This window comes from Eupeodes corollae, chromosome 3 (genome assembly GCF_945859685.1).
Source record: "Eupeodes corollae chromosome 3, idEupCoro1.1, whole genome shotgun sequence".
NCBI lineage: Eukaryota > Metazoa > Arthropoda > Insecta > Diptera > Syrphidae > Eupeodes > Eupeodes corollae.
The window spans coordinates 106,210,990-106,226,052 of record NC_079149.1 but is presented as its reverse complement, the minus strand read 5'-3'; the positions used below and the strand labels follow the sequence as shown (position 1 = coordinate 106,226,052).

Genomic DNA, 15,063 nt, shown 5'->3' with positions numbered 1-15,063 from the left:
CAAACTTTTTCATTTTATTATTTAAGGATGTTCTGATGACTGAATTTTAGTTTTATTTTTTAAAATTAATTCAAGGACATTTAAGATACAAAAATATATATGAAAATATACGAAACAGGGAAACAAACCAATTGACAAAAAAAAATAAGAGGTGTGAAGTGAAAATACGTAAAAACGAATGTTTATCAAAGGCTTGACATTTTGGATTTCCGCACATCGACAACGAACCAACCATTCAATTCGATTGAAAATTCTATAATAGCATTTGGCACTGTCGAGGAAATAAATATTTAAACTTGAATGAAACTTTCTTTCAGGCTCCATGAGTTTGAGTTCACTCAACACATCCTATAAACCCATAGTAAATACTATATACTTACCTTCTATCTAATTTTGCAACCATGTCCTTTAAGGATAAAAAATAAAGAAAAAAAAAGGAAATGGCAAAGGTGTTCCTATATCTATACACCTTGAGAAACTGATGGTGAAAATGCAATTTCCTGTCTTCTAAAAAGATAAAAGAGAGAGAGCAGAAAAAAAAGTTTAAAAAAAAAAGAAAAATAGTAAATTTCCTTTTTGTGTTAAAGGAATAATAAAAAAAATAGAGCAAGTAAAAGAAAGAAGATAGTTTCAAATATAAGAAAGCAAACGCCCAACTGTAACACTGTCCGTCTAAAGGAACGCATTAAAATAGAAGAAGTTAAGTGCGAGTGTGCATACAAAAAACTTTTCTATAACTTTGCCATTAAATTTTAATTAGAGATCCTTTATACCACCCCAGCACTAAGGTAAGGCAGAAAGTATGTGTGGAGTTCGTGCAAGTAAAGTGTCTTTGTGGTGTTTGTGGGATGTCATTACTTCATCGTTTATAATATAAAATGCGTGGTTACAGTTAGACAGGTTATCTTCTGTGGGACACACACACACACTCATAGGACATGCATAGCGTTTTATGTCATGCACCAAAACATTAATATCTAATAAAGTAAGTTTGTGAAGGATATTAAGTTCCTTATACTACTTAACAAAAAATTAATTCACTATTTACCTTTTTGACTTATATGGTATTTTTAAAATGAGATATTTGGATCCAGTTAGTTGATATAGGTATGCGTATGAAGTTTCATGAAGGTGTGATATGTAACTACTTAAGTCTTATTTACGAAAAAGTTTTTTTGAGATTCTTAAACTTTGTGTTAGGGTGTCTTAAGGGATAATCTAGGAATTTCAGGATCTTTCTCACTTAAGAATCCCAAAAATAGTACTTCTTATAAAAGATTTTGTTTGTTTAAGTACCGTTTATTAATAAAAATTCCTATGATGTATAAAGCTATGGTATTTATAATTTTTGTTGTTTTCTTTAATTTAGTTATTACGTTAAATGATAATTAAATAAAATTAAAAACATAAAAATAAACCCCAAACTATACTTAAAACAAAAACTACTAAAAAACTATAACTAAGATGGTTTTGGAAGGTAGACAAAACTTAAGAGAAACTTTTTGCCGAAATAAAAAAAGAAAAAATAACACCAGGAGGTTTTATAGCAACACAAAAAAAAAACTATATAAAAGTATCTCAAGGCAAAGATTGAAATAGATAGAAAGAGAAAGACAGAGCTTAACTCTTTTGATGAGGATAGAGAGTGTTTCTTTTTTTTTCTTTTCGTGAAATGATTTATGATAATGATGTTAGGCTGTGGGTAGGGTATGCTATGCAGAGTCTTATCGAAGTATATGGTAATGATAAAGTCCTTTTTCCTTGCCATCATAGTCTCCAGTAGTCGTCGTAGCAAGTAGCATACCAGATATTGTATGCTTGATGCCGACACACAAAAAAACCCGACTTCAAACCTCTGTTTATTTTTTTTTTCCATTTCTTTTTGTTGCTTGTCTTTAGTGGGTTTATTAAAATTTGTGTTTATTATATATGTATGTATCTATAAGTATCTAGAGAAGTAGTGGTAGGTAACGGTACGTATACTATACATTTAGTATCATTTGTTCAGGACCTGCAATGAAGAGTAATTTGTTTCCGTCCTGTTTCACTTTATTTTTAATTTTTTTTTTGTTTTGCTCTGTGAGTACTTGTCTCTTTCTTTTGTGATTAAAATTGAGCTGGACTTTTAATAATTTTCTATTAAATAGTTTAAACCTTTTTTATCGACTTATTGTTTTAGCAAATTGCTTATTTCAAGGACAGGCTTCGATCGGTGTTAGGTGGGAGAACATTATTTATAGTTTGACAGTTTGGAACATAATTTTTTCTTGTATCATTTTGATCAAGACTTTTGTTTATTAAATACAACATAGGTCAGTTAAGCTACCTCAAAAGTTGTATAATAAGTAAGGAACACAATTAATATTTTGTTTTCCTCATTTGCTCACCATAAGCATGATTGTTGAGTTGTTTTGGAATCTTAACGCTCTAAAACTACTTTCCTATAGCTAGAGCATTAGCTAATGAGGCCTGGTTCTTCTGAAAATAGGAGCATTGCCTCGTAAATTTAAGACGGTCTCTATTTCGGAATTGTTATAACTTTGCAGTTGTTGATTGTTCTCTAACCGTTTCATTTTAAAGGTCACGATGTAGATCGCTTTTTCTTATATTCCTAAGGCATTTTATTATTCCATGATGTACTTTGTTTTGGAATTTTTGTAATTACTGATATTTTCCAAACCTTGTGAAAGGCTTGAGAAACATCAACAGAATAAAGGCGATAAAGTTTGTTTTTCTTCAAGACCCTGTACCGCCACATTCGATGTACTTGGTCTATGGTGGAAAGTGTATTACTAGATCCAAATTGTGGTTTGAAATAAGTCTTCTTTCTTCTTATAATTTGCTGAGCCTTTTTAATAACAGTTTTTCAAAAACTTTTTTTATGATTGGTACAAGCAACATTGGTCTGCAAGATTTTACTTCTGTTGATGGTTTATTTTTTGTTATAAGTAATTTAATGATTTCTGCAATTTCCTAATGATGTAAAAGTTTAGGCCATGTCTTTAGAGTTTTTTAAAGACTATTGATGGCATTTCTTTCAAAACCTGAGCAGTGATAAGATCTTACCCTGGTGATTTCTTATTAAATAATTTTTTGACACATGCATCTAACTTTTTTGATTTTGAAAAAAGAATTTCATATTCATCAGTTTTATAAACAAACTGAAAAAAGTCTGTAGACGTATTTCCTGCGAATGGTTTAAAAACACCTGCGATATGCTCTTACAAAAAATCAGCTTTTGTTTCGGGTTTCCAATCAAGGTTCCATCTTGAGATTTTATTAAGGGGGTTTGTGTTTGTTGTCTTTTTTGACGAGTTCCTTCTTTCCATAATTTAGTATTACGTATTCTGTAGAAACATTCAACCTTAGACTTTTCAGAATCATTTTTGACCTTAATGATTCTTTTTTAGTTCGCTTTATAGACGGCATAAGACTATCTTATTGTTTAGAAATCTCGAAGATTGCGCTCTTGTTTTTAACTACCCATAGGAAGTTATTATAATGGGTCCGATTTGTCGAATTGAACAATTTGACATTTGTCGACGTTCCAAGTTTCCTAGAGTCGAAATAAAAGATTTTTAGACCGTGATTTTTAAGCCATGCGTTCTCGCAATGCAAAGATAGCTCTCAAGAAAATTGCGTTCGTTGTTTTTTTACCACAGTACTTTTAAAAAAAGAAAAACATTTTGGTTAACTCTTAATATCTCACGAGCCAATGACGCTAGAGACTTGAATTAAATTTTATATTATATATTTGAACGTGATACCAAACCAGTATATTTTTGAAAAAATATCCAATTAACCGTTTTTTTTTTTATCAATGCAACGAAAAATAACGATTTCAACATCTGGTAAAATTTTGAGAAAAATTAAAACATGAAAAATACATTACTCAAAGTTGGTAAAAATTGAATTTCGACTCAAATATCTTTTTAAAAAACTTAAGATTATTGCTCCAAACTATATTCTTTTTAAAATTCGATAAAATTTGAAAGGAAAATAAAATTGACATTATTTAAAAAAAAAATAAAAACTTAAAAGAAAATTTAACAAAAGTTGGTTAAAATTGAATTTCGACTCAAATATCTTTTCAAAACTTTAATAAATATTATTGTCAACATTCAGTAAAATTTTGAGAAACAACGAAATTGACAGTTTTTTTACAATAGCAAATAGCTTTTCAAAAATTAAAAATATTGTCTTACTTTTTTTTCAAAATAAGCTTTTTTTATTTCGACAGGATATTTTTTTTCTGTTTTTTTTTTTTTGTAAGTTTAAAATAGTTGAAGTCCTTTAATACGCAGACTGTTACACAACGGAAAAAATTGAACAACTTACTTTAAAGTTTCAGTTAGTGGTCAAAATTTTTGGAGTATGATCTGATTATAAATCTTGTTTATAAGATTATTTTATTTGAACGCCTCTTAATACGAAAAAGTCTAAAATTTGCAACTTTATCAATGTATTTCAAGTCAAAAACAAAGTAACCAAATATTTCATAACAAATTTGAAATTTTGACAACTAGATCAAGACTAAAAACCGTAAATTAAAAGTCTGTAAAGTATTGTAAGCATTAAGTATTAAGTTGATATCAAGTTAGCAAAACTTCAAAAAACAAAAAGATTGAAAACAAGAATTGTAGCAACTAACTTATGACGAGTCCATCAAAATACTCACCTTAAGATCCGTAACTGTTATTTTAAATCGACACTCCGAGCTCAAAGCTCTAATGGGTCATATACACTAGCGGTCAAAAGTTTGAGACCACCTCTGACATTTGAGAAATATCGAGTTTTAACCCCTAAACTGAAGTTTTAGGAAAAAAGTTAATACGTGAAAAAAGTGAAGAGCATGTGTAGTTGTAAATGATAGAAAAATATAAACTAGTTTTGTACTAAACATAAATTATTTATTTAAAAAACCAATAAAAGCTCTAAATTGAGTTTTCATCAAAAAACCCTCCTTTAAATTCAATAATTTTGTTCACAATTCTGGGCAATCTTCTTACAAGGTTTTGTATTTTTTTCTTGTGGAAGTTTGTAAAGTTTCCCAAAGAGCAGATTCCGATGTCATGTGGTGATTCCGGACATTTCTGTCAAGCTCTTAACATAAGAGCTCAATGGGGTTAATATCTGGAGTCTGCGGTAGCCATACCATTACTTTTAGAATTTCCTCATCTTCTTTTTGTTTCAGGTATCCCCGGTAAAGATTTGAAGTGTGTTTCGAGTCATTGTACTCCTGGAATACAAAACCTTCACCCATTAATCGGAGTCCTGATACCAAAACGTGGTCTTCCTATATCGTTTTATAGACTTCTTTATCCATTCTTCCGATCAATCGTGTTAGATCTCGTACTCCATTGAAGGAAAAACATCCCCACACCATTACTGAACCGCCTCCATGCTTTACAGTTGGGATCAAACAGTCAGGTAGCGTCTTCTGTTCAGCACTGTGCCTGACGTACACTCTGCTATTTGAGCCAAATAGTTTGATCTTGTTTTGGTGTCGTAGTAATGGTTTCCGCACTGCAACGCACCCAAAAAGTGCAGCATGCCTTAGCCTTCGTTGTATCGTTGATATAGATAATGGTTCTTCCCGGATTTCATTAATCTGGGTGCGTATTTCTGGTGCTGTTTTCTTCCTAAAACACTTGGTTATGGTGACGATATGCAGATCTTCGGTTTTCGTCGTAACTCTAGGTCGTCCTGACCTTGGTTTATCCTTAAAACCGCCGATTCTAGACTAACGCTGTATGGTCCTGTGAACTGCTCCTTTGGATATCTTTTAAATTGGATCAAACCGAGCATTACATAAAAAATCCTGAATATGTAGGTATTCAAATTTTACATTTTTTTACCCTTTAATATTACCCAAGTCATAAAAAAATTCCAAATTGAATGTAAAAAGTCATAAAAAATAAAAACTATGGGAAATCCAAATAGAAGCCAAAAGCCCAATACTGATTTTTTTAACCTTTTTTCACAAAACTCCTCATAATTTACAGAAAAGGATTAATATCTGGGGTTTTTTCACTTGCATATTTTATGAATGGTCTAAGTTAACAATGCAGGTAAACAAAATCCTATATTCATTCATAAATTCAATTTTTGAAATTACAAAATATGTATTCGATTTTTTTTCCGATAAAACTCAAGTTTGTAATATACAAACAAAATGGACCTTTAATTAATTTTTTAAGATTCACAATTGAATATTTTACCTTAAGAAATAACGGGTATTTTCCAATACAAATTTTGAAAAATTGTTACTCAAAAATGACTGAATTTTACACAAAAAAATCAATAAAACTGTTAAATTATCCTGCATTTTTTATCACGTCTTAAATTACGTTACAAAATGTTCCAAAAATATAGCACAAATCCGCAACGCATGTGTTTTTTTAAATGAATACAAATCACACAATTTTTGGCAACATTTTTCTTTTTTTCTAAAGTCAAGAATTTGAATTTGCTTTAGAAAGTAATAAAATATTCACCAAATTCAAAATGCATCAATACTTCCGTTAAAATGGTAGAACTATCACGTCAGAACATATTATCCAAAATTAATCTAACCAACTTAAATTTAATTTGTACCCAGTCATATGGAAGTATATTTATTTTAAAATTGGATTTTTAATCAAACCAATTTAATTTCCTATTGAATAGTTTTCAATCAAAAACATGAATTTAAAATATAATTAATTTCATCTGATTTATAAAACATGAATGAATGAGATTCGAGTGAGTATATAACCTTCATTAATTATTTTCCTTTCAATATTTCGAATGATTTTTTTTTAAATTTTAAATATATGTAATATGCTGTAGATAGGTTTGTACCTATATATAAAATCATACAACTCATGAATAAAAAAGAACATCAATTAAATTTAAATATCGTATACCTTCGAATAAGGAAAGATACATTTCTCTTATATATATCTTTTACAATTTACCTTTATAAAGGTTAAATATAACCAACAAAACAGAGTATAAGGAAAACTAAATATGTTTTTCGTTTTAAATACACTTAGCTATATACATATGTACATATATATAAGGACTCGTATTCGTATAAATTCAATAATATGGGTGCTGAGTTCGGATGCTACAATGCAAGAAGGCTCTGGAAGCTGCTATAAGTAATTCAATCACCCGGAAACAGAAAAATAATCCTTGAAATCATTGAAATAAAGAAGAATAAATTTAAAAGAAGAGCAACAAAAAAACAGCATTAAAACAAAATCAACACATTCGATATTCAGTTCATATCTATGTAGGCACATGTACATATATTATATAGGTGCCTATAAAACCTGGAATGTTGTTGTAAAAGTACATAGACATCAACCCTTCTTGGAATAGGTAACATGCACGAGGGTGTAGGTGAGCACGCCTACGGCCAGCCTACTCGCAATTTGGTTGGGGTACATAAGGTTGGAATATTTTAGAAGGTGAACTTCTGTGTATCCTGCGAGTTTTAACTTCCTTTATGCATAAATTCAATTTCAACACTAACGATTCTATGCTTTTAAAATAAAGCTACATTCGCTAACACTATCAATATTGCCAATACACCTATACCTTTCTATTTGCAAAGGTATATCAGGAGCTATAGGAATGAATAGTCCTTTTGACATTTTTAAAAATAAAAACTAAAAGAGAATTCTTCAAAGAGAACATCATTTTAAAAATTAAAATCTCAAAATAGTAAAAATATTCTCTCTCTCTTTGGATCTTAGTTTTGAAATGAATATCCTATAAATCCATATCTGTAAAAAATTCGGAAAATATTTGAAAAATTAATTTCTACTCGTAGGTTTATACATAACTATGCAGTTACTTCCAAAGAACATTTTTTGTAAAATGTGTTTTCGAAAAAAATCAACTGATTTATAAAATATTAAATGCAACATTTTGAAGGCAAGAAAGTCTAATATAAACTTCTTGTCACAAATAACAATATAATAGAATGCAAACAAATTTTGTATTTCATATTTTAGAAAATATTGTTTTAAGGATCTGCCCAATCATCTGCTGGTGAATAATTATAAAGAAAATTGTTAGTATGGTATACTCTGGCGTTTACGTACTTTTTTTATTTAAGCTCATTAACCAATTAAATTTTGTACTTTGAACTGATTTTAGAATAAATAAATTAGTTTCAAAAATTTTAAATACAAAATTATGACATATTTTCAATAAGTTAAACGCTTTTTTAAGGTTTCGATATTTTAATATCGCTTTTTTAGAAAAAAGCCTAACTCTTGGTTGTAACTTATTTTTGAGAGTTAAGATGAAAAAATAAATTATGGACCTAGAAAACAGTCTCAGAAAAATAAATGTTCTCTGATAGGAAACAATAAGACTACAATAATTGCCTGATGTGCTTTAACATTCAACGGTTTAAGCGGAATATGCGGAAAATCCATATTTTCGACATTTGCAATTTTTTTGAAACCGGTGCAATTTCTTGCTAGTGTTAGAAAAGAAATTACTTAAGCTATTTGTATGTACATTTCATGATCAACAAAGTTAAACTGTAATTAATTCGTATTTGAAAATTGGAAAGTTAAATTCATTAAAATCAAATTATCATTGAAAAAAATTTGTGTATCAATATCTATCATGGCACTGTCAAAAACATCTATACCTACATAAGGATATCTTCCTTAAGAACAAAATTGCGGGACTATTCGACACTCGATGAAGTGCTCTGCAGATGGTTGCTTTACTTATTCCGTGCATAGATGCAACTCAGTGGTATTGAACTAAATTCCCATCTCAATTTAGTTGTTGCAAGGAGTGGGCCTAGACAAATATAATTGTGGAGATTAAATTGAAGTTTATTTCCAGTTTTAGGCAACACAAATTTGACGGTACTTTTCATTAACTGAAAAATCTCTTGTCGATATTGAAGTTAATTATTATTAATTATTAGAACAAAACACTCAGCCAGTTGCAGAAAAATGATAAAATGAGCATTTCTTAAATTATAAACAATAAATCGAGATTAATTCCTGCGCTTAAGATTTCTAATGAAGTCCTTTGTACTGATAGTGAAAAGGCGAATGCTTTCGCTGTAGAATTCAGAAAAAACCATGAGGTATCCCATCAGCGAAGTGATTTATAAACTATTATTTTGGTAGACACTGCCTCTTATTAAATTTTATTTTCTATAACAGAAACACCCCAAGATGAATACGTATCTGTTAATGATGTTTCCAATTATAAAAAGAGTTGCGAGTAAGGAAAACCGATGAACTTGATTATTTAAACCTTAAAAATTTACCCAAGTCAAAAAAAAGTATCCTACGTTTATTTTAAATGCCTGTTTGAAGAATCAATCCTTTCCTGAGAACTAGAAAATAGCGAAGATCATACCAATATTGAAAGCTCTTAAAGACAGGGTACATCCTAGTAGCTATATGTCAATCAGTCTTTTTAGTAGTTTGAGTAAGGCGTTCAAAAAAGTATGAAAAAAGTTCAACTTATTAATTGAAAAAAAACATTTTTTTCCTGACCAACAGTTTGGATTTAGGAGCCACCACAGTACTTCACAGCAAGTCCTTACGGTTTGTAACATACAATAATCGTTCTTAAGAAAGATCTACGGTATGGTCCTTTTAGATATCGAAAAAGCTTTCGACTCTGTTTGGCGTAATGCTCTTATTTACAAATTGAAAACAATCGTGATTCCAAGCTTTCTCATAAGACATTTCCAAGTTTTTTATCAGAAAGATGTTTTCAAGTGTACGTTAATAAATGTAAATCCGTGTTAGTTAATATTCAGTATGGTGTCCCTCAAGGTTCAGTTCTTGGTCCTGTCTTATATAATTGTACATGTTTGATAATCAGTTGTGATCAGTCAGCGATTTATGCAGATGACACCTGAATACTCTCTTCGCATAAGTTTGGCCTCAATATTAAGACCAATCTTCAAAATGCACTTCATATTTAAATGAGATATTATCACAAATAGAAAATTAAACTAAATGCTGGAAGGATAAAATCAATCTTTTTCTCGAGAAAAAGCGATTATTTCTACCCAGTAATGAGCTGGAAGTCAACTGTGCTGCTATAAAATGGCAGTCTAAACGGCTTATCTGAAAAGAACAAATTAGTTAAATAATTAAAAAATAATATTGCAATTAAAATGCTATACGCGCTTAAAAACAGTAAATCGCATTCAAGTGCTGAAAATAAGATCATTATTCAAAAGGTTGTGTTTCAAGCAATGTTTTTATATGGAATATCAGGTGTGGGTAGTTTCGTAGTTTGCCAATCTCCCATATTAAAAAACTCCAAGTGTGTCAAAACCAAATTTTGAAAAATAATGCTTAATCTACCCTGGCATCATTCAACTAATGATATTCCTAATTAAACAGGTGTTGAGTTGATTTGCACAAGAATTCGAAAACTAAATTAAACATTTAAAAATGTATTTATTTATTCTAATTATTTACTACTTATTTATTTCTTTATATTTATTGAAAAAAAAAAGAATTGACAGTTTTTTTTACAAAAAATAAAACTCTAAGAAAAAACAATACTAAAACTAGGTAAAAATTTACTTACGTCTCAAATAGCTTTTCAAAAATTAAAAATATTTGTTTCAAACTTATTTTATTTCGGAGAAAATATTGTTTTCGATATTCAGTAATTTTTATATAAAAATCCAACAGTCCGTTTTTTCATAAAAAATAAAATCTACAAAAAATAATACGCACATGTTTTAAAAATTGATACGATTACATATAGACAAACTTTTAAGCAAGACAAATCGACCGACGGGATGGAAAGTTATCAGTGTGGGTCGCATCCCAGCCTCTTTTTTTATTTACTAATCTGTTTATTTATATTTATTTAATTTAAATGTAAATTTTTTAATTACTTTACGTTTCCTATGTGTTTTTAAATACAATATATTTCTTAATGAAATGTTTGTTGTACTTAAATCAATGTTTTTTTTTTTGAATTTATAATTATAATGTTATAAAAATAACGTATTCAGTAGAAGATATATTTTTAATATCAAATCTCTGCGTGAACTGAGCGGTAGCAACCCAAATAATATTTTAAGATACAAAAATAAAATATATATCTTTCTACCTAATTGTTAGTTTTACTACTCTCTTTGGTCATTATTATTGACTTTTTCGTTTTCAAAATATTTTTCAAAGCAATTTATTATTTTTTTGTAAATTATTTTACAACAGATTTTAAAAAGAAACGTTTTTTTTTGCTAAAAACTGTCAAATTTCATTGCAAGATAGCTTCGCTACGAATAAATGAACCTCTTCAAAATCAGACATTTTTGAAATTGATATAAATTAATGTGTTAACCTTTAATTTAAAAATTCGTATTCTTTGGCAAATCCGTCAAAATTTAAAAAAATCTCATGCCCTTGTTCATCTGTATTTACATCTTCATTTTCAAAACCATTCATGTACTTTTCTATTAATCGACAACTTTTCAAAACAAAAAAGTTTTTCTAAGTTTTAAATTTATTTTGCAAAGTCTATAGTTTGATGAAACAGAAAGAATACAATTGTTAATACCTTGCAATATAGCAAAACTTCTCATTTTCACAAAATACTTTGCACCATGCAAATTTAAGTTAATTTAAGTTTGTTGCGAAGTATTTCGCTAAGAAGAAATCTTTTCCATTCAAAAAGTTCCTCTTTGCAAATTTACTATTGGCAAAGTAAAAATGCAAAGTTGCATAGTGAAAAGTAAAAAGCGTTAGGTGAAATAAGGTTATGTTTCTAAAATAAATTAAATTCCAAAAATATTTAAAATTGGATGTGTAGTTATTTGCTAATTTCCTTTTATTAACCTTTTATTAAAAAATCAAACATGTCTGAACAGTGACAGTCTTATAAGAAAAAATGTCTACATAGGTACAACCAAGTCTTCCATTTATTTACCAATATCAGTCTTAAGCATATTTTTTAAGAGAAAACAAAATGTAAGCCTTTGATATGTAGTTGGTTCTCCATCGTGCAGTTTTTGAATGCCTCTCATTGTTTTATCGTTATTTTTATAAACAATGCTCTATTCAAATAGCCAGTTGCATTCCTCCCCTTAAACAATTCAACCGTAATACCCGTACTCCTAGGAATGGCCATCATTTTACCCTTGAACGTAATTTCGGACATACTGTTAAGTACAGAGATTCTTTGTTTAGCCGCACTGCACGAATGTTGAATGCTTTACCGAGCTCAATATTTCCCATTCATTACGATATGCAGACATTCAAAACCAATGTGCATCGGTTTCTCCTTTCTTATCCTATCGTCCTTTCCTAATTGCTCGCACTGTGTTCAATCATTATAAGGGTATTCATTACCCCTTTAGTTCGCGCACAATATACAAACAAAATGTACTTAGGACATAAAACATCTCACTGTTATTTGCCAGGACATTTCTTTGTAAGATCATGAGATATGAAAAAGAAATTTAGAAAGTTTCTAAAAGTTAACAAAGCCAATTTAACAAAGCAAATTGTGAGGAGTAAGTAAGCCATTTTCGATGGCGAAGTGAATTTTTTAAACATTTAGATATTTTTCCAAATTATTTGTCTCCAGTGTTTAGTAAATTTTATTCTTTTTAGGTTAAATACTCAATTGTCCAACAACCAAATCAAAAAGGAACCAAATTTACAGTCGATGAAGAAACTGGAGAAGTTTCAACAAATAAAGTCTTCGATCGTGAAGGTGATGATGGTAAATTTGTGTCAGTGACAGTCAAGGCTACAGATCAAGGAGAACCCAGCTTAGAAGGTGTATGCTCATTTACAGTGGAAATAACAGATGTAAATGACAATCCGCCCCTGTTTGATCGACAGGTGAGTTAAAAAACGTTTACAAACTGACGATTTTGTTCATAAAATTTTTCCTAATGGCATGAATCATCAATAAATTTTTCTTTAACAGAAATATGTCGAAAACGTCAAACAAGATGCTAGCATTGGAACAAATATCTTACGTGTCTCTGCTTCTGATGAAGATGCCGACAACAATGGAGCCATTGTTTACAGCCTCAGTGCACCATACAACCCTAATGATCTTGAATATTTCGATATTCAAGCTGAATCGGGTTGGATTGTACTTAAAAAGCCTCTTGACGTAAGTGTTAATCCATATTTTTTTTCTACAATTAAACAAAAAAAATATTTATTTTATTTTTATTTCGTTAAACAACATGAAAACAAATTTTGTTTTTTTAAAATTTATAATTTTATGTTTTCCATTAACAAAATTACTCCGTTTTAGGTGCGAAATTAAATTAGACCTAATACAAACTTATGCTTGATGTGTGAATGAATTGAAAATTAAAAAAAAAAACGAGTGTGTGTTTTTTAATGATTTCAAAAATATATAGGTTTAAGTTTACAGATTCAATGGCTGCCGCAGAAATAGTTAGAAACTTAAATTAAAAACAAAAAAAATCCTTTTTCTAACACCGCACTGTAAAATCAATCGAATATTTTGCGTACTTAGGAGAGCAAAAAATAGAAAGAAAAATATTTTAACAAAGAATTTATTATAGAAAAACTTGCTTGTAAATTTTTAGTTGTATTTTTCTTTTTATTAAAATTATTTATATTTTATTTTATATCATTAATTTTCAGCACCAATTTTTTAGTTTCAAAAAAATAAAAAAAAAAATAAAATTATATTTGAGTTAAGAATTTGCAAATATTTTTAAGATTATTATGAGTATGTGTTTTGAGTTTAATTAAAAATTTTTAGTTTGTTTAAATAATTTACGCAGAAAAGGGAGCTTAGAGTAGAAAATTTGAGGTGTGATCTAATTTAGAAGAGATTATTTTTGGAAGTACTTAAAAATTCTAAATCAAATCCTTGTGGTGTTGATAAAAATACATATTTTAAAGTTTTTTTTAGTGTAGGCAGTGTGTACCGCAAAAATATCATTTAATTTTTAATTTAATTGAAAATATAGAAAATATTTAAATGAATTTTGCAAATACACAAATAAGAATTAATTTTTTATTTAAATTTACTAAAGAAAAAACGATTTTTATAAAATCGATTATTTTCAATTTTATTTAATTTTTATAGTTTTTTTTTTTGCGCTGTTATTATGTATACATATATTTGTAAATTTTTTTAAATGAATATGTAAGCAGTGCAAATTATTTTTTTCATACTAAACAATGTAAAACAAACTTTACATCTTAAACAAAAAAAGAAAAAAAAAAAACTAAATCAACTGCACTCTGCAAAATATTTAACATGGCATTTGATAGTGTGTTTTAATTTATTTAGTTTTCGAAATTTTAATTCTTCGCTTTGGTTTTGGTTTATTTTATCTCTCCATTTTTTCCTACAAAAAATTAAAAAAACAAAACAAAAAAAAACAAACCAAAATTCCCATTTTGTATAAATTTTTTTATATATCAAAAAAAAAAATCATGCAAAACATAAACATATTGTTTTTTAACATTTTTCCTACAATTATTGACAATAAAAAAACAAAATATCAAATCATCATTATGAAGGTGAAAGAGGGCATATTTTTGTGTAAATAGCTTTATGACGAAATTACAATTTTAAAAATCGCTTATATTAAAAAAAAAAAACATTAAAACTTTGAAAGAAAAGTGACATTTTCAACGAAGTGTTTGGGGCAATCAAATCAAAATAAAAAAAAATTGACAATCATCATTGCGTTGCACAATACAAAACAGAAAATAAAAAAAAACAAAACAATTTTTTTGAAACGATCATGGAATTTTTTGAGTGTCGTTTCAACGAATAAAATACAAAAAAAAACGCCGAATGAAAACGAATTTTTGAAATTTTTCTTTTTGAATTTCAAAATGGCGAAATTTTTTTTATTTAATTCAATTTTTTTAAATTAATTTTTGTCTATAAAAATATAAAAAATATATTTTTTTTAGTATGATTACAATGTATGTTTTTTTTTAGCTTTTTCTTTAATTTAGTTCTTTTTTTTCTCAAAAATTATTCCCCAAATCCATATCCTTTTTAAAAATAGAAAATGAAATAATACAATTTTTCAAAAAAAGA

The 15,063-nt window shown here is 28.4% G+C and overlaps 1 protein-coding gene across 1 annotated transcript in view; it reads left to right on the top strand.

The window, feature by feature from the left end:
- Positions 1–15,063, top strand: part of LOC129948984 (neural-cadherin) — a 943,200-nt gene that overhangs the window by 201,211 nt on the left and 726,926 nt on the right. The window contains exons 6-7 of the mRNA XM_056060154.1: positions 12,621–12,854; positions 12,943–13,134. Coding sequence (XP_055916129.1) covers positions 12,621–12,854; positions 12,943–13,134 — 426 coding nt within the window. The remainder of the gene's footprint in view (positions 1–12,620; positions 12,855–12,942; positions 13,135–15,063) is intronic.